The following is a 21588-nucleotide window of genomic DNA, read 5'->3' on the forward strand; positions in this document are numbered from 1 at the left end:
TGATATCCACCAGTAGTTAATGTACGCCATTTCTTTCTTTTACAGTTGCATGGTGGTCAACATTCACTGTGTACAATTTATGGAGACAAAAACACGGAGCAATTATTTTATTTATAATTAAGAAAATAGCACTCAATGTTTCAACCTCTATATTAAGGTCGTCAAGAAAACATACATATGAAAAAGACACAATCTACATGACACTGCACGTAAGTATGCTAAATCTACTTTGTTGACCGTTAACACTAGTCTGAGCCCTGATAAGAAAAAATAAACGCAAGTATACTCCACCAGTATACTTACTATATAAAAAGTATAATAATATACAGAGGATGAGAAAAAAAATTACAGTCAGCTATATCAAATGCATTTCTACAGTCTGGTTATCTTAGGAGTTTCATGTTAGCATTCTGCCACCACGTTCTGGATGCTATATAGGTTAAAGATGGATCTTGCAGATTGTTGGAATCACTAATTCGTCATTCTTGTTGTGATTTGGATGATGAATCAGCATCTCACAAGTTTCCTTAAATTTTTTTCAAACCAGGTTTTGGTGTGGTGTAAGGACTTGGTGCCTTTCCAGTTAATTCAGTGACAGGTTTGGAGTGCATGGTCTCACAGGCTTGTTTTACCATAGTGAAGGAATTTAATGTGCTGTTTGTGTTCATCTTTTCTAATTGCAATTGTGCTCATTGTTTCTCTTATGTAGGGTAAGTTGCAGGGAAGGGGATCCTTCGATGAAATAAGTAAACTTTTTAATTGTGTAGGAGGTTTGAAGGCTGTCTTAATATTGTATTTGTAGCTTTGACAGAAATTTCATTGCTATATTTGCATATAGTGTTTCTTCATAACATGCCTGTGTGAAACTTCCAGAGATTTGGAATAGACTTCCCACCCAACAGCCATAGAGGACACATCCTTAACCCTTTTTTGGTTTTATTTTGTTTCAGGGTTTTTTTTTTAATTTTTAATGGCATAGTAATGATTATTTGACACACATTCACCAGAATAAAGAATAACACTTTTTTTTTATTGCAAAATTTTATGGGCCATCATCAGTGCATTAGCATAAAGTGAAGCTAGATCAAAGAATGTCGAATGTTCTTTGTTTCATTTTATCTTGTAATTACGCTGATACGTTAATGATGGTCTGTTAATTTTTGGCTGAAATATTTTGCAGTAATAAAATTATTATTCTTTATTCTTGTGAATAATTATTACAATTTTTATATTGTACCTTAGATGTTCCTGTGGCAGAAACAAATATCGAAACTATTAAATCTGTATTTGGTTATTTCATTGTGCTGTTTTCATTCCATTAAAGCTGAAATTGAGCTTTTGAAATGTCCAGAGTGATGACCACATGAGTTTCTGTAAATGTTTCCACAGGTCCGAAGGTGGATATGCTAGGAAATCTGCTGTGGAATGAGAATGGTAGAGTCCATTTTGGTGATGGGTGGGGATGTCATCCAGACTGTGAAACTATTTGAAAGAGGATCATTTATATCACGGAGTTGGAAAAAGAGACCAGGTCCAAGTTGGCCTAATCCTTCAGTAATGTTACCATGGTGCTATCCAGGATGCGAAAGTAAGAAACATAGAATCAGAGAAGTAGTATCCAATAGCCTTTTCAAGGAGACCACAGGCATGACTGCTGTTTAAACAGGAGGAAAGTTTTTCTTCATTTGGTCCTTCCGAAGTCTGATGTGGGTTTATTTTATTTTATTATTTTTTACTTAAAAAAATATTAGATATATAATACAGGCTGATTGTTAAACTGGGATTTTCAACTTGAGGATGTTGGGTTTGTACTACTGGCAGTACACTTCTTAGCTGAGGCATGGATAATAGTTAGAGGTAGGGGGATTGTGTGGAGTTGAGGATGAAGGCCTTCATTCCATCAAGGATTATTTCATTTATTTGATCAGAGCAGATGGATCTGGAAAGCAGAAACACTAATCATACTATGGAAAAATTAATCCATGTCAAATGCATGCTTTATTCCAATGACATACTAATAAGTGCATAATCTCCCTTTACTTCAACACGCTTTTCACATCTTTGAATTAGCATTTCTATGGCCTTGAAAAAATGGTGTGCACTTTTATCTGCAAGCCTAAAACTGCATCTTTCACCTCATTGTCATTTGCAAATTTTCTTTCTCAAAGATCTTTCTTCAGTTTCGAGAGGAGGTAGTAGTCACTGGGTGCTAAATCTGGGCTGTAGGATGATGTTCAATCTCTTGGAAGCCACAGTCCTTTGTTGCAGCCTTTGCAACAATAGCCATATGGATGGGAGCATTGTCATGAAGCAGGCGAACACCATTACTCACCATTCCTCGTTTCTTCTCTTTTATGGCATCGTGCAGTTTGTGCAGGAGTGAAGCATAATATTCTGCATTCACAGTGGTATTCCTTTCTTTGAAGTCAATCAAGAGAATTCCTCAGCAATCCCAAAAGATGGTTGCCATGATCTTCTTGGTGGACTGAATGCCATTGGCTTTTCTAGGCATTGCTTCGTCTGGTTTGCGCCACTCCATGGATTTGCTAATGGATTGCCTTTTGGAAAGAAGATCATGATAAAGGACCATGGTTTCATCCCCAGTGACAATGGAGTCCAGCACTTCTCTCTGATTGCTTAAAGCTCTAAAAACTTGCGGGAACAGGTCACACGATGCTTCTTCTGAATTAAAGAGAGAAGTCAGGGCACCCACCTTGCAGGCATGCGAAAGATAATTGTTATAGGAAGTCCCAACCTTGCTGAGATTTCTTTGAGCTTGAACCTTCTGTCATTGAGCAGTTCCTCCTCAGTCATCTCTTCCACATGCTGATCATCACGAGAATCATCTTCAATGCTCTCTTCCCAGACAAAACTGTTTAGCCCATTCCTTCACAGTGGAATATGAAGGAGAAGCTTCCCCATAAACACCATACAATCACTGTTTGATAGCACATGGAGAAAGCCCTATGGTAAAAACTTTATCACAGTGCAATACTCAATTTTTAACATTACTTTTGTATGTCAGGCCAGAAACTTTTGGAACCTACCTCGTATTTTATCCAAAATAAATAACCATATTCCGCACATCCTGTTACCTAATATATAGAGGTGTATTATATTCTGTATCAAGTTGACACTGCTATGAGCCTGATTTAAATTTTCCTATGTAATTTAAATTAAGCAGTAGTTTTAGGTACAGTCGAACTTGTTTATAACGTACACCATAGGACCAAAAAAATTTCCCCATTATAACCATTACTCACTATCGGTGATAAGACTATCTCGTATTATTTTTTTAATTCTCAATAACTCTATAAAAATAGATTCAAGAAAACAAAGTATTAGAGAGAAAAAATCATATAATTACATACACCTAGATATTATTTGTGTGAATTTGCATGTATTAAACAGGTTATTTGTCCATAATTTTTATCATCATCAATTTCCTGATATGTACCTCTAAGGTTACTATGACAACTCTACATGATTAAATATGCATTATATTATTAATCTCCTGTCAACAATTTTCCTTCAAAACGGTATTATTTGTTAGCACTCCAGTGCTATATCTGACATTTCATATCTGACTTATATCTAACATTTCAAGCATGTAAGGCACTACTTTCTGCATCGATTTTGGTTTTCCTCTGGGTCTCTTTCCTGCCATCATGGCATCAAGCATCTGTTTTGTTAACCTTTTCTCACCATTCTATTTAATTGGCCATACCACCTTAGATTACCTTTGCTGACACATTCTGGAATACTAATAATGTCAAGTTCCTTTCTAATCTAAAATTTTCATTTTTAATATGATTCTGCCATTGATGCCATCAGTTCACTCCTATAATTTTTTTCAGCGCCTTCATATCTGTGGTCTCTAGTCTTTGATCAAGTGCTTTGTTTTTAACACAACTGGTTTCAACACTGTCTTGTATGCTGCAGTTTTAATGTTTTGGCTAAGTTCTCTCTTATTCCATATAAGAGAGAAATTCAGCTGGCTAGCTTTGCTTATTCTGTTTACAGATTTAACCTGCCATCTTCACTGAAATCTATGCCTAAATAGCTGAAATATTTTACTTGTTCTATAGGATCTCCATTCAGAATGCAGCTAAAGATTTCTATGCTCCTTCTTATGGCTGTAGTGGTCTTTTTTATTGCTGATTTTCATGCTATATTTGTTGCAGCTGTTATTCAATTTAGTTAGAGAATCCTGGAGACTTGCACTACATGTGTCTAGGTACATTATCATCATCTGCATAAAGCAAAGAGCTAAGTTTGACATCTCCAATTTTGATATCAGGTTGAATACCACTTTCCTTTATAATGTGATCCATATAATTGATAAATAGGAGTGGAGATAATATGCATCCTCGTCTTACCCCTGGTTTTCATCAAATCATCTTCCTGTATTTCATTCACTTACAACTTAAATATAGACAATGCATTGCTCTGTATAATCCACTCACTCCATACAATTGAAGTGTTTTGAAAAGCTTTTCTCTGTGTATCTTGTATGCCTTTTCCAAGTGTACAAAACTTAAGTACAGATTCTTGTCATATTCCCACAGTTTCTCAATTATTCAGCTTTATTCCTTTTCTTTCTTTTTTTTTTTTTTTTTTTTAATATAGATGGGTACTATGAGTGCTACTCCAATCATCGGGAATTCAACCTTTTGACAAGGCCCTCTGAATTTTGCAGTGTGGCCACTGCAAAACTTACTTAAGCATTTCTGGCGGAATATCATCTACTCCAGCTGCCTTTCCACATTTCAAGTTTTTTACAGCTTTTTTTCTATCTCAAGTATTGACATGTATTTCTCTTGAAAATTTTCCAGTACAGTTCTCTCACTGCTTGGTTCATTTAACAGTCTTTCAAAGTAATTACTCCAGACATCTAGGATATCCTTATCTTCAATTCATGTCACCTTTATCATCTTTTGATTCCTTTTATAGTATATTTTTTCTCCCTCCATTTCTAAACTTTTTCAATAGCCTCAAGAACATTTTGCCACCTTCCTGATATTTACTTTCTATATTCTTACTGAAGTCTTCCCATGACTTTTGCTTCATTTCACACATATCTTAGCTCTCTTACATGTTTTACTATTCTTTTAGGGCATATGCCAATTTATTTGCTAGCAACTTTCAGTATGCTTTCTTCTTTTTCAGTACTGCTTCTTGAACTCCTTGTGTCCACTATGGTGGTGTTCTTATATTTTTCTATCCTTGCAGACAATTTCACCACATACTTCCCTAGCTGAATCAATTAATGTTTTCTTTAGAGTTTGTCACTTCGACTCCAAGGTTTGGTTCTTGTTTTCAGTTTCATTTTTTTCTTCGGTAATGTTTGTATAATTGAGTCTACAATTTACCTGTAAAAGCTGCTGCTCATCTTTATAACTTTCTTACATACTATTCTTTTCAATGTAATATCCATTTTTATCTTGCTTAGTACAAAGTAGTGGTTGCCTCCAATTTCAAATCCTCTGTACACGCTTGTATCCTGAACCAGTGCGATAATATCACTATCAACATTGATGTTGTCAATGAGGCTTTTCTTATTTCTCGTGTCTTCTCTTCTCTTCATGTGAACATCTTTATGTGGAAACATAGTGTTAATAATGACTTGTCTGTGTCCTGAGCAGAACGTCCAGTAAATGCTTACTATTATTATTAGCTTTGCTCTTTTCTCCAGTTTTTCCCAAAATGTTCTTATATTCCTGGTGAGATTTGTTTCTCACTCTGATATTGAGATCTCCAATAAGGACCACTTTTTCCATTTTCTGACATAAATCAGCTGCCTGTTATAACAACTCAAAAAATTCCTCCACTTCTTCCTGAGAAGATCCTTCTGTGGAACATAGGCACAAATAAGTTTCATTAATCATTTCCCCATTTTGAATGAGAAAGTTTGTCCACATAATCTTATTTGAAACCACCTTCCAATCAAGATATTTATCTTCATGTTTGGTGTTGAATGCTATTGCTACTCCCTTTCCTTGATTATTATTGCCTGAAAATAACATCCTATACTTAGTAAGATCTCACCTGTTTTTGTCTTATTTATCTCAGTAATGCTGATTATGTCAATGTGTTAATTTTCTAATTCTAATACAAAATTGATTTCCTTTCCATTAATACTCCTTATATTGATGGTTCCTATTTCAGTTCTTCTGTTGTTAGGTTTTATTCTTCTAGGTATTGGAGTTTATTCTAGTAGCCGACTTTTCAATGTTTGCGCTGGTTCCCTGGCAAAAAACAGCAGGGACCTTGTTTAACCATGCAACATCGGCTAAGTCCCAAATTGCTAGCCCATCCTCATTCATTCAGTACCCAGTAGATAGATACTAATGGGATGTACCACATGAAGGTTGAGGATTGGATATTAAGTCAGAAGCAGCAGTTGGTTCTCCATATTCTCAAAAGGCAATGTGGAAGTTTCCTCCCAGTTATTTGGATTTGACCCTTAGGTAATCCCTCCATAATTTTAAAACTGCAAACTTTATTTCTCAGCAATTAAAAATAATAGTAATTAATAATAAACACAATTTCAATTAGTGTTTGTAAAAACTGACATAGCATCGTTTGTTATCAATGAAATCGACTCAGCCAAATTGAGCAAATATCTCTACTGAGCCTCTGAGATTGGACCATCTATTGAGAAACCAGTACTTCTCTCTACAGCTAACCATTGAAGCAATGGTTTCGTTTGTGGAAAGTTTTTATAAGAAACATTTGTAAGCTTGCATTTTCTATTATTTTCCAGTACCAATATGTAAATATCTTTATTCTTCCACAGTGCCAGTACTACTGAAGAGGATAAAGAAAACTTTTTACACACTACATTTTTTTGCACCACGTTTCAACTTTTGAGTTTGGAGAACCAAGAGACAGTTTCTTTTAGTAGACATGTTTCCAACAGAAGGGTTCATTTTAACTGATTTTACAGTCATGGCAATGTTTAGGTAAAGTGTGAAGGCCGATGGCTAGATACAGGAGAGGTCAGTAGTGAGGGATGGTTCCCAAAAACAAGATTAGGTTATAAACTGACCCATGCAACTGGTCATAAAAGCTAAGTCACTCCTTTCATTTTTGATTATTCCAAGAACTAGCTGAGCAATTCAGAATGTTTGCATAGTTACCAAAGTTTTATGGTATATCCAAGTGTAGTATGCCTATTATAAAAGTAAGCAATTGTATGGGAATATGTGTAAATGAAAATCATTATGACTTTTTGCTCATTATGTCCATGCTCGTTTTAACAAAGTTCAGTTATAATTTTATCATTATTATTATTACATAGCACCTCCAGGGAGTACAAAGACTCATCAAGGGAGGACACGTACTATACAACTCCCGTCTCCACCAACTGCAACTACCTTCATCTACACCAACTGCATCTACTGCCGACCACCACCATTTTCACAAACATCCATTCCCACAGTGGAATTCGAACCCGCAGCCTTTTGGCTGGAGAGCAGATACACTAACCACTCGGCCAAACAGGCCAGCGTATACATTTTAAGTAATACTTAAAAAAATAAAAAGAAGAAGAAGCAGATTACCCTTATAAATTCAAGGAACTTGGTGGAGAACAGGCATGCTGACCTTACTATTATGATTTATTCTCATAACTTCAAACTCTAATCCTTTCTCTTATTTTTTTTTTATGTAATGAATTAAAACTGTAATGCCTAATAGGAGGAAATTAAAAGCATTTTGCTTAAGAAAATGACATATCCCAAATGTGAATCACATCTACCATTGATTGTAAATGTATTCTTAGATAAGTAAGTAGATAAGTTCTTATTGTATATTGATAAGAGTGTGACAAAAAGGCAGATGGGGATTGAAATGATTAGTATTCTGAATTAAGCAAATTTGAATTCAAATTTTACTGGAATTAGTGCCTTTTAAATCCTGAAATATTAAGAAGTTTGGCCACCTGATTTATGCTACACAAATTTTCAAACATATTGATAAATAAATAATTTTTTGTTATAGATTTATGTTGATATTTTTCATTGAAAAGTTAGTTGTTTCAGTTATTCCTTATTAAACTCTTTCAGCTTGCCATCGATTCGCCATACTGCAAGAAAATCTATTTAACACATATCGACAGTGATTTCAAGTGCGATACATTTATGCCACCTATTAATGAAAAGAAATTCAAGCTTACTGTGTAAGTCATCAGATTTTTTGTTTAGTTTCTGCAAAACACTTCATTTATAATTATAATAACTGATCTAAGTTGAAATTTGCAGTATACTGGACAACATTGGCAGAAATTTTATGCAGAATACTTGCATAAATGCTTATTATATGTGCAGTTTATTCATTCCTTTTTCTATAAGAGAGATGTTTCAATACTGTAAACTGCATTTGTTCATAGTGTGTGTGTGGCTAGCATCACTTGTAGTACAATTTCTTACAAGTATTACATATGCATTTCATAAAAATTATTTAATAATAAGCTCAGAAATTTATTTCTAAAATAGACCAAAAAAAATATGATCTGGCTTATATGCTGAGGAAGGAAATGGAATTCTGATTCTCATAGGTTGTGTTAACTGGCACATTGAAAAAACTTTAGACCGTTCAATATGCTTTGACACAAAAGTCATGGGAGGAGTTTGGCAAGAATATAGAAAATAAATATCAAGAAGGTGGCAAAATATTCTGGAGGTTGTTGAAGAAGCTTAGGAATGGAGGAAAGAGTGCTGTAAAAGGAGTTAGAGATGATAAAGGTGACAAGAAAACGTGAGAAAAAGATATCCTTGAAGTATGGAGTAATTACTTTGAAAAACTGCTAAATGAAACAAGCAGTGATGACAGCATAGTGATAAAAAAACACTGACCAGGCATGCAGTCAGGAATACATATCCATACTTGAAGTAGAAAAAGCCATCAAAGGCTTGAAATGTGGAAAGGCAGCAGGAGTAGATGATATTCGACCAGAAATGCTGAAGTATGGTTGTATAAAAGTCTTACAGTGGCTGCACTGCATAGTTCAAAAGGCTTGGACAGGGACAAATTTCAGATGATTGGAATAGAGCTCTCATAGTACCCATGCATAAAAAGGGAAATAAAACTGAATGTGAGAATTACAGAGATATTTTTCTACTGAGTGTTCCTGATAAGACTTATGCAAGTATACTTCAGAAAAGATTGAGAAGGATTATGGAAGAAAATCTTGGTTAAGGGCAAGCTGGATTCAGGCCAAATAGAGGCTGTCAGGATCAGATCTTCACTTTACGACAAATAGTCGAGAAAGCATGGGAATATAACAGAGATCTGTATTAAGTTTTGTCGATTTGGAAAAGGCATATGACAAGGTGCCAAGAGAGGAGCTATTCAATACACTACAGTTATATGGTGTCAATGGGGCATTATATCAAGCAATACTTAGTTTTTATTTGAGTTGTAAGTCAGCAGTTAGAATTGAAGGAAGTACAGGAAGATGGTTTAATGTTAAATCTGGTGTGAGAACAAGGATGTACATTATCCCCTGTGTTATTCATTATCTATATGGATCACGTTATGAAGGAAAGTGGTATTAAACATGATATCAAAACTGGATATGTTAATGTCAGCTCTTTGCTTTATTGCGGATGATGTTATACTTCTAAATAAATCAGTTACAAGTCTGCAAGATTCCCTGACTAAATTGAATAACTGTTGTGATAGGTATGGTATGAAGGTCAGCAATAACAAGACAAAAATAATGAAAATAGGCAGAATCATTGAAAATGTCAACTGTGTTGTGAATGGAGAACCTGTGGAACAAGTGAAACATTTCAGCTACTTAGGCACGATTTTTACTGAAGATGGTAAATTAAATATAGAAATAGACAACAGAATCAGCAAAGCTGGTATGGTAGGAAGTCAATTGAATAAATTCATATGGAATAAGAGAGAAATTAGTCAGAACACTAAATTAGCTGTATACAAGACAGTGTTCAAACCAGTTTTAACTTATGGATCTGAGAGCTGGGTCAGAAGTAAAACACTTGACCAAAGACTAGAGACTGCAGATATGAGAATCCTGAGAAAGATTATAGGCGTGAACAGATGGCATCAATGGCAATATCATATTAAAACAAGGATATTAGGAAAGAACTTGACATTGCCAGCATCCAGGAATGCGTTAGCAGAGCTAATCTCAGATGGTATGGTCACTTAAATAGAATGGGCGAAGAAAGATTATCAAAACAAGTGTTCTCTGCCAGGTGAGCAGGAAAACGACCCAGAGGAAGACCAAGATGTAGGTGGATTGATATGGTACAAAGTGCCTTAGATGATAGAAATATAAAATCTGATAATGTTGGAGTCTTGACAAGTAACAGACCGATTTGGAGGAAAATTGTAGATAGGAAGTTAGTAATGATGTACTTTTTTTCATGTAGTACTGTCATATCCTGTACCACCCCTTGAGGGTACACGGCAGGAATTTGATGATGATGATAACTTGTGTAACTTTTTTTTTTTTAAGTGTCTATTCCAGCATCAACAATCAGTGCCATTCTTAGAGAGTTATTATACAACCACATAACACATTACAGTTCAAATGTGACCTTGTAATAAGCAACACTAAACATCTTCAGATAAATAGAGAATAAAGAAAGCATCAAGTTGAATTATATTCAAAATAAGTTGGATTGGGAAAAGCTGCAAGATTGAAAGATTCTGATTGAGTTTGTTTTGAATAAGGCAATCAAATTAGCTTTGTTTGAGGTACAGTTACAGGCAGGCGCTCTCATGAGAACATACAGGAAAGAGATTTGTATTTAGGATACTATATAGTTGCTAGGGTTTAGCTTAGAAACTTTTTATGTTCTTTAAAACGAATATTAATGCTTTTTCCACTTCCATTTTATAAGTAGGCATTAAGTCCGTTCCTGTTTAATATTGTGATGGAGGTGGTGACAGAAGATGCACTTTGGACTATGTAGATGACATCGTGCTGTGTGCAGAATCAAGAGAAGATGGCAGCTAAACTGGAAAGTTGGAGGAAAGTACTGGAAGAGAGAGGTATGAGACTGAGCAGAAGTAAGACAGAATATATGCCACAAGCAAAAGAAAGAATGATTGTGGAAGAATAACTTTATTGAATGCAGATGGTACATGAGTGTCAGAAGCTAAGGAGATTGTTCAGTTAATGAGTGCTCACTTTGTTAAGATATATCAACCAGGTGTATGTAGTATGGTGCACAGTGCTACTGATACGTTGGATGAAGAGTTAGAGGTTCATGAAAATGAGGTTGAAGAGCTTTTGCATAACTTGGATAAGAATTTGTCAATAGGGACAGATGGAATATCAGCTTGTTTGCTAAAGGAATGTTCAGCTGAATTGGCTAGACCTTTCACAATTTGTATAACTTGAGTCTCAGCTCAGGAATGGAAGGAATGTAATATAGTTCCATTGCACAAGAGGGATGCAAAAACTGATGTGTCTAACTACCGACCTATTAGTATTTCTGGTGTGGTAGTGAAGATTTTAGAGAAGTTAGTAAGAACTTGCATACAGAAATGGGTAGACAATCATTCTATACTCTGCATGGAACAGCTTGGGTTTTGTTTTAGCAATTTGCTCATATTTTATAACAATATTACGGCAGAGTTGGATAAAGGGAATGGATACACTATGATAATGTTGGATGTTTCTAAGGCATTTGTTAAGATACCACACGATAGGGTGTTGCATAAACGGGAGACTATGGGATTGGAACATATTCTATTGATTTGGATCAGGGGATGGTTAACAGACAGATATCAAAAAGTGGTATACAGTGGGTGTGAATCTACCAGATTTAAGGTAACCAGTAGTGCACCTCAGGGTTCAGTCCTTGGGCCATTATTGTTCAATCTATACATTAATAACTTCAAGCAGGGTCTATCATCAGATTTGCAATTGTTTGCTGATGATGCGAAGATAGGCAGGGCAATCAGGGATGCTACCGATATTCAGCAATTACAAAATTATTTGAATAGACTGGAAATCTGGGCAAATGAAAATGGCTCTCAGTTTAATGTTAGTAAGTGTAAAGTTATGCACTTTAGCGTGATTAGAGATCCAGCGGCATATTATATTAGCGGGATTATGCTACAAGAAATTGAAGAAGCAAAGGGATCTTGGTGTATTGGTGGATAAAAATTTAAAGTTCAAAGGTCACATAGCAAAAGTTGCAAATACAACTCAGAGGATAATTTCTATGCTGAAGCGAACCTTGACATGTAAGGATAAGGAAGCAATTTTGCTTCTTTATAAGGCTTTGATAAGACCACACTTGGATTACTGTGTGCAGATTTGGTCTCCAGGGTTTCAAGGGGATAAAGAAGCTGTGGAAAGGGTGCAAAGAAGAGTTACAAAGATTATATCCTGATTATGGGATTTAGATTATGAGGACTACAGACTGATTAACAGGAGAAAGAGGGGTGATATGATAGAGGTCTATAAACTTTTTAATAGGTGTTATAGCATTTCGAATGATGAAATTTTTCATTGTATGGAAGGCAGGGAGAGAACATGGGGGGCATCCATAGAAGTTACGGTTGTTCTCTGTCAAGAAAGGGGTAAGAGCTAGGTTTTTCTCTCTGAGAGCAGTGAGTGAGTGGAATAATTTGCCCTTAGGGGTAGTGAGTGCATCTAGTGTAAATGAATTTAAGGGAAGGTATGATAGCTGGGTTGGGTAATTTACAGCCTCCCTCGATGAGTCCTTGACTCCCTGGAGGTCTCAGGTAATAATAATAATAATGTGTTGCAAAGTGGATGGCAGCCAGGAGACAGATCTGGAAGGAAATGTCATCAGGACGGTCAGTGACTTTAGATACTTAGGTTCAACAATGAAAGAGGATGGTGAGGCTGAGAAGGAAGTGGGATGCAGAATGGAGAGAGAGAGAGATGACTGGAATGCTATGTGATAAGAGGGTGCCGATCAATCTAAAAGGCAAAATCTACATGACAGTAGTGAGAACAGCTATGACATATGATATGGAAACTGTGGTCCTGAGGAAAAATAACATCAGCAGGATGGAGGTATTGGAGATGAGAATGCTTAGGTGGATGTGCGTAGAAAGGATCGTCTGAGAAATGACTATGTAAGGGGAACAGTGAAAGTTACGAACTTAGGAGCAAAGATACAGGAGGCAAGGTTGAGATGGTTTGGTAATGTGATGAGGAGGGAGGAAGAGTGTGGGAAGAAAGGTTATGCAGATTGATGTGCAGGGGACGAGGAAGCACAGGCTGCCAAAGAAGAGATGGTGGAGGAGGAAGAAGTTGGATGTGGTTACAGCCCAAGACAGGAGACTCACTACAAACAGCGACCCTACTTAAGTGGGACAAGCTGCAGTAGAAGAAGAGAGGTTTTTTTTTTTTGTTATTTTTTATGGGAGTTTTTTTTGTATCCACAGTTAGTGCCCAGACTCCAGTCCAAGTCTTGCCTTAGACAGTGCCACTGCTTCCCATTGACCTGGTCTCCCTCCAGTCATGACCTGGCATGGTAAACAGCAGTAGCAGGATTATTCACCAACTGATCAGGAAGTCTCCAACAGATGCATTACTGTTGGATTTGGTCCCGTGCACTATCTGGCAGCCAGCCTGCTGAAAACTGTTGTACTGATGTACCCTCAAATGGAGCAGAAACTGGCTCCCTAGTTGAAAATTGACATTGTAATGAGTATGTCCAGCAAGGCCATCATCCAAAATGCATGTCAGAAGAAAGGAGGGACAGAAATGAAACATGGCTGAAGCCACTTCACATTTCCTCACAACTAGGGAAGATGTGCATTTAAGATGTCAATACTTACCCTGCCAGAGCCCTGTTTGTGGAAACAGTGCTATTCTTGAATCATTTGTCACTTCTTTTTCTCCACTATCCTTCATTTTATTTTTTCACATGCTTCTGTTAATATCCACCATAAGTCTAATCTAATTCTGCATACTCTTCATCTCCTATCTCATCCATCAATTCCAGTGATCATGCTTTTTTTCGTACCATTCCTATGGCTACACTCACTTCTGTTTCTGCAGTCACACACCTGCTTTTGCTTTTCAGTAATTTCTATATTCACCATCATATTCTCTTGCACACCCTTCTGGCTGATACCATTCTGTCTAATTCTAGGGAATTGAGCAAACTTGATGTTAATAAGGCTAATATGGGACTTGATAATATATCACCATGCATTTTGAAGGAATGTGTCAGGGAGTTGGCATCTCATCATCATCATCATACGTATCAAGGATTTAGGCCTGTTCCGGCCTTAGAAGTCATCGTTGAATCGTTTAAGAGGACATCCTGGTTTTCTTTTTCCTAATGGCTTGTTTTGGTAATCTTTCTGTTTTCATTCTTTGAACGTGTTCCATCCATCTATGTTTATATTTTTTAATTTTTTCAATTACTATTCTTGGTTTTCTTTTTCCTAATGGCTTGTACTTTAAGGCTTGTTTTGGTAATCTTTCTGTTTTCATTCTTTGAACGTGTTCCATCCATCTATGTTTATATTTTTTAATTTTTTCAATTACTGGTTCTTGGTTTAATTCTTTCATAATATCTTCGTTTCTTTTGTGATCAAATAGGGTATACTTTGCAGTTTTTCTCATAAACTTCATTTCTGCTGTTGTTAATCTTTGTTTGTCTTTTTGTTTTATTGTCCAGATTTCGCTTCCATACATTAAGACCGGTAGGGCTAATGTATTGTATACTTTTAGCCTGGTTTGGTTTAAATATAGAGTTAATTACACCTGTTATTTTTAAATATTTTGCAATTTTTATGTTTATATCTTTTTCATTTTCATAAGTGATCATACATCCTAGGTGGTTAAATGAATTCACCTGTTCTAAGATCTTGTTATCTAATACTATTTTAGTTCTTGCTGGATCTTGTCCTTTAAAGGCCATAGTTTTTGATTTTTCCGTTGATATTATCATACCATAATCTTTGGATATCTCATTTAGATTTAAAATAGCTTTCTGTAAGTTATCTTCAGAATTTGTAATTATTATTTGGTCATCTGCAAAGAGGAGAGTGTTTAAGTTAAACTGTAGGTGAAAGTTTAATTCCTTGATGTAAATTTTTACTCCATTTTATTATTTTCATTTAAGTAGATATTAAAAAGAGTTGCTGAGAGGGGACATCCCTGTCGGACCCCTTGGTTTATCTCTCTCGTATATGATAGCTCATGATTTAATCTTATTTGTATTGGAGTTGGCATCTGCCTTGACATATTTTTTAATGAGTCTTGCAATGGGACAAGTTCCAAAGGAGTAGGAGGGCAAGATTGTGCTATTTCTTAAAGGGAGGTGATAGAACTCCAGCATCAAATTACAGGCCTATCTGTGTGTCAGATGTTGTGGTTAAAGTGTTGGAGAGGCTGGTGAGAACCAGTATCCAGAATTGGGTTGACAATAATGGTAATTTGATGGACAGAATGGATTTGATAAAGGGTTCATTTTAGTAATCTACTTATTACAATAAGGTGACTCCCATCATTGCAGAGAAAGGAGAGGGATACACAGTAGTTATACTTAGATTGTGCAAGGGCTTTTGATAGATTACCACATAAGTTGATAGTCAAACAAGAGCAGATGGGGTTGGATATTAGCTTGGTGCATTGGATCAGAAATTGGCTATATGATAGGGCCATTGCTGTTTAATCTGTATGTGAATGATACTGGTGAAGATTTGATGGGAATATTCAGTTATTTTCAGATGATGCAAAGTCTGGGACAAACTATGAAGAGTAGAGATAATGTTGTAGCCTTACAAGAAGACTTGAATGGGCAGAGGAATGGGTATGCCAGTTCAGTGTTGCAAAATGTAAGGTATTAAAATTTGGGAAACAAAGATGAGATGTAGAATTTTTGCTTGTTGGGGATATATTGTTGAAGGTGGAAGAAATACATCTTGGGGTGATAGTGGATAAGGATCTAAAATTTAAAGGACACTGCCAAAATTGTGAGGACAAAACAGCAAATTCTGGGAATGAGGCAGAGGACACCGACTTGTAGAAGTAAGGAGATTGTTCCATTGTATAAGGCTGATTAGGTCACACATGGACTACTGCACAAATTTGGTCACCTGGTTTTCAAAAGGATGAGATATTGCAAAGGGTCCAGAGGCAACAAATAAAGTAGTTTCTGATCTCTGGAATGTCGAATATAAAGAAAGGTTGAGAGGATGCAATTTACAGAGTAGCAGATAAGAGGAAGAGGGGATTATATGATAGAGACCTACTAGTTAGTAAAGGATTGTTACAGATCAATGTTGAAGAGGTTTTACAGAAAATGTGGAAGAACCAGAGGTCGTCCTTGAAAGCTGTATAAGAAGGGTGTGAGCAGGGAATTGAGAAACAGGTTTTTTGCATGCAGAGTTGTGAATGATTGGAATGCCTTGTCTGAGAGGGTGGTGTCTGCAAGGAATTTGAGTGTGTTTAAGGCATGGTATGATCAGTTGTTAATCAGTACTTGGAAGCTACTTGTAATATATGCAATGGAGCATGTAGGAAATAAATTACCTCCTGGATGGGCTACTATTAGGAGGAAAATGAAAAAAAAAAAACATAGGGGGTGCTGAAAAGTTGTGATAATCACCATGATGGAATTGAAGTAGAACCATATAACTTACACATTATTCTACACATTCCCCATGAAGTGTTATATGTTTGTTACAATGCTGCTGCATCATTTGCAATCCTCTCAGAAATAGTCTTTCCGTTGTTGTACAAACCAGTCCTCAGCTGCAGATATGACTTCATTTGTGATAAATTTTGTTACTTTTAAGTGTTTCTTTAAATTTGGGAATAGGAAATAGTCAGATGGGGTCAGGCCTGGTGAATAGGTGGGTGGATGAGACAGACATTAAAAGCTCAAGTTGTGTATTATCTTTTGGATTGAGCGGTGTGAGCAGGTGGATTGTCCTGAGAAAGCAACATACCTTTGTTCAGTTTCTTGTGATGTTTTTCTTCAGTACCTCATTCAGTTCCTTCAGAGCTGTTGAATAAACTGCTGCTGCTGTAACAGTTTCACTTTTTTGAGGTATTTGGTAAAGATTACGCCATCCATATTTCAAAACATAATGGCAAGAGCCTTCCTTCCCTGCTGACTTTTGGGTGCGGATTTTCTTTGGCCATGGAGAACCTTTGTGTTTCCATACCATTGACTGTTGTTGGTTTGTAGGACATAGTTTTGAAGCCATGTTTCATCAACAGTCACAATTTGAGCCAAATAATTTGCACCTGATTTCTCAAAATCCCTTGAGATGAAGGCATACATTCTCTCTTTAGGTCGGCATTCAAACTATCAACATAGTGGATCCTCAATTTGCTTAGAGCTTCTTAATATCCAGATGTTGGTGAATAATGACTACAACTCATTTCCTGGACATCCCAGAATCTTTTCAATGTTTTTGGCTGGTATTTGTCTATCATCAAGGATCATGTCATGCACTGCATGACAGGGTGATTGATCAGGGTGTCTTCCTGACCTGGGGGCATAGGATGGCCAGGTTTAAACTCAGTTGTGGACTTTTCTTGCAGCACGAAAAACTTGATGACATCTTTTGTGTCTTCAAATTTCTTCAAAACTTCTGATGTGTCTTCTTATATATCCTAAAAGAAAAAGATCAAATTATTACAATTTGATGAAACATGAGGGTTAAAGGGTTTTAAGATATGTTCTTTCTTATGGTTATAAGTCACTTGCTTTAATATCATTTTTGTTGTAGGTGTTTATTAGAACTTTTTTAGTCCCTCATATATGACTGAAAAGATAGATATACAGGGTGTTCGGGATAAATTTGACAGTTTCGTAAGGAAAAAGAAAATCTTCTTTGTATCTATTAAATTTAATGAATTGACAAAAAAACATTACAGGCAGAGTTAATTACAATACTATCAACAAGATTTACTCAAAATAACCACCATTAGCATCGATCACAGCTTCAATTCTGCTTCGGAACCTCGAACAAGCTGATGCTACAGTCTCCCTGGGAAGGGCCGCAAAAACTGTTTTAATTTTATCCATTAACTGGGCTTTTGTATTACTGGAAGTGCGATTGGTGTCTTTTTCAACTGCGCCCCATACAAAATAATCCATGGGGTTAAGGTCTGGGGAGTTTGGAGGCCAAACATTTGGACTGGTGAAGTCGTAGAAATTTTCAGACAACCATTTTTGACTTTTCCCAGAGGTGTGGCAAGGGGCCGAATCCTGCTGCCATACATACGGCCTACCATTGGCTACCCTTGTTATCCAGGGCTTGACTACAGTTAGCAACTCCACGAACAAAGCCCGAATTCCAATGCCAGGGTTCTTCAACACCTGTTCCTGCAGATTTGCGAGGAATTCTGCTGTACGAACGCAATCAGATCGTCTGCTAGGGATCTTTCTTCTTGCTACATCCTCGTAGTCACCATTGCAAGTCTCTAGTTCATGCCTGATTGTTTTTACTGTATTCAGGGAGCATTGGGCAGCAGTCGTAATATCCTTATTTTGATGGCGGGCACGAATCATCATGATACAAGTTATTCTCTTCCATGATTCATGTGGGTTCCAGCTATCCATCCTTTCTGACATCTTGTATGTGAATGAAGAAGGGTCCAAACTTTTAAATGAAGAGAAGTGTGTGTTAATGCATGTAACTTACGGAAAAATATAATTAATTATAAATATGTCAAATTTATCCCGAACACCCTGTATATATATATATATAAATAAACATAATCTCTCTTAGCCGGCCTGGTTGGCCGAGTGGTTAGCGTATCTGCTCTCCAGCCAAAAGGCTGTGGATTCGAATCCCGCCGTGGGCATGGATGTTTGTGATTGTCTGTGAAAATAATAATGGTGATGGTGGACAGAAGATGGCATTGGTGTATATGAGGCGGTTTGTGGATGAGGTTGAGTGGTGGAGACGGAGAGATGTAGAGTAGGTGTCCTCCCTCGATGAGCCTTAGGACTCCCTGCAGGTGTCAAATAATAATAATAATTAAGACTAATACATTTATTCCAGTGCCATTATCTTGTCTCTGTAGTGTTTCTCGGTAAGATCTGCAAAATACCCTTCTACAGCTGCAACCACCTTGATTCGAAGAAAAACGCTGACCAGCGAGGAAGAGCTTTAGTTTTGGGAAGAGATTGAAGTCGGAGGGAGCCAAATCTGAGGAATAGGGTGGATGTTAAAGCAATTCACAATGCAGATCCCTTAATTTTCCCATTGCCAAAACATATTTGTGGGCAGGTGTATTGTCCTGATGAAAGATGATTTTTTTCTTCTCCAGAGTCTTTTCTCACAAATTTTTTCGTCTAGTCTGGTTAAAAGAATATTCCCCGGAATAAAAATATAACACTCCAAGCACTGTTCAGAGATTTTCATGTGAGTGAGTTTTTGATCTGCTGTGAGCAAGCACGTTCTTTTGAAATGCCTATAGTCTCAGCAATTTCACACACTTTGACTCGCCAGTCATCCAATACCATATCGTGCACTGGATCAATGATTTCTGGTGGTGTTACACTTTTTGGTCGTCTTTCATGTGCATAATCTTCAAAGCTGGTATAGCCACATTTAAACTTGGCAGTCCATTTCTTAATTGTTGAAAACGAAGAAAAAGAGTGCCCATAAACTTTTATGAACTTCGAATGAATTTCTTTTGGCATTAAACCTTATTTTACAAAGAATTTTATAATCACACGATACTCAATTTTATCCATTTCAACAGACAATATTTTTGCTTCAGACAGCTGTATAAAACAAACTACTTGATAGAATGACTTGCAATTTCACATGGATGCTCATGACAGATGTACCAACTCAGAAAAAAAAATCATGCCCTGAGACTGAGAACTTTTCAGACCACCCTTGTATGTGTATTTTTTTTTTTTTTTTCACGGTGCATTGTAGCATGAATTCCTCAAACTAATTTTATTTACATAGAACAAGCCGCTTGAATCAATGCAAAAAAAATTATAAAAGTGTACTTTTTTAGACTAAATGCATATTAATTGCACTGTAACTTGATAATTCCCTATTTTACCCTCATTCATTTATGAGGATGTTGATTGTAAAATAATTTGGTCTGTGGATTGTTTCCGTTGCTTTAAAAATAATAAAATAAAAAGTAATCTTTGCATCTAGGATACTGAATAGTCTCTACTCCATTAAAATTTGCTTAGTATGACATGGAAGTTATGATTCTGATATTTTCCTTTTTTTAAATGGATCAGTGATGCGGAATCATTAATAGTTTAAAAAAATTTTGTATTATCAATCAGAATAAACAATCGCAGCCTTTCAGACTTTAAATGAAAAACATTTTCTTGCATGTTTTTCATTTATTGAATGAATAGTGGTATTCGTTCTAATAAATTATGGAGACAACTACCACGTTATGATAATAACTTCAGTTTAATATAAACCAAAATAATCATCTGTTTCAACCTTCATATCACGGTCCTTATTATGAAGGTCGAAACATCAATGATTAATTTAGTTTATATTAAATTGAAGCCATTACTATAACATGGTAGTTTTGCTCATAATTTGTTAGAGTAAATGCTGATCACTGTTTAACTTTGAAAAGATAAAAATCAGTATTAATTACTATTATTACTATAACATGACACCTCCAAGGACTGATCATAGGAGGACACTGCTCCACTACACAGCAATACTACCACCATCAATGTATAGTAGTTATTCTATGTAAATTGCTTGTGCTCTCTTGATGGATTTATCTATATTTATTAAGGACTTGCCTATATTTGAATGGGAAAAAGAAACATACATACACTTGTTTCTTACAGAGATCCTGATGTCCCTATAGAATTGCAAGAAGAAAGTGGTATCACATACAGTTTTAAAGTTTATGAAAAAGCAATGTAGCAGGTTGAGTATAAGAAATATTTAATTGAACAGAAACTGTGAAAGAATAATATTTTTAGTCTATTGAATAATCTTAAATACAACTTTTTTGTTTGTTTTTCTTCTGCTGTGACCTGTGTACTTTAACTCTCTATTCACCTAATCGAGTGTCTTAAAAAGCATGACATGCTACATCTTTGCTGTTTATGGATAAATAAATAACTAATAAATAACATCTATTCTCTTGATAAAATAAATGATCCTTTGTTTCTTTGGGAAAACCATCATCAATCAGAATTTTTTCAAAAGCCGATTTTTGATATGGTTATTTTTTAATGAAACTCTCCTAATTAAAATATGAAAAAAAAAGCCAATTATAGTATGTTTTATGTTGAAATTTGTTAAAATTTAGACAAACTTAAATCAATTATTTTCAATAATGTCATCTCTTATATTCACTGTTATAACATTTAAAGCTTACATTAAAATGTTAATAATTGTTCCTATTATTGATTTGAAGTCCAAAAATAATGTTTGACAAATGAATATTTTTGAAATTAGAAGCCAGACTTATGCATTTGTATCTGTGCCATCCAGACTACTGCTGATGAATTCACACATCAAAGTTTGCCCTGAAATGCTTATAATTCCTAGATAATGTAGTCGCCCTTCTGCTCAATGGGTTGCATCCTATGGCTGTCTATAAAAATTCCAGCTGCTTAAACTTCTTACTAT

The 21588-nt window shown here is 35.9% G+C and overlaps 1 protein-coding gene across 3 annotated transcripts in view; it reads left to right on the forward strand.

The window, feature by feature from the left end:
* The window catches only part of Dhfr (dihydrofolate reductase), a 132843-nt gene extending 111744 nt beyond the window's left edge, over positions 1-21099 (forward strand). For all 3 annotated transcript variants that reach the window (XM_090401987.1, XM_090401986.1, XM_090401988.1), the window contains exons 5-6: positions 8070-8182; positions 20796-21099. In XM_090401987.1, the coding sequence (XP_090258113.1) occupies positions 8070-8182; positions 20796-20874 (192 nt within the window). In that variant the 3' untranslated portion in view covers positions 20875-21099. The remainder of the gene's footprint in view (positions 1-8069; positions 8183-20795) is intronic.
* Positions 21100-21588: the final 489 nt, after the last annotated feature.

The sequence above is a fragment of the Typopeltis vanoorti genome, chromosome 12 (assembly GCF_054136105.1).
Source record: "Typopeltis vanoorti isolate ZY-2024b chromosome 12, IOZ_Tvanoo_1.0, whole genome shotgun sequence".
Classification (NCBI taxonomy): domain Eukaryota; kingdom Metazoa; phylum Arthropoda; class Arachnida; order Uropygi; family Thelyphonidae; genus Typopeltis; species Typopeltis vanoorti.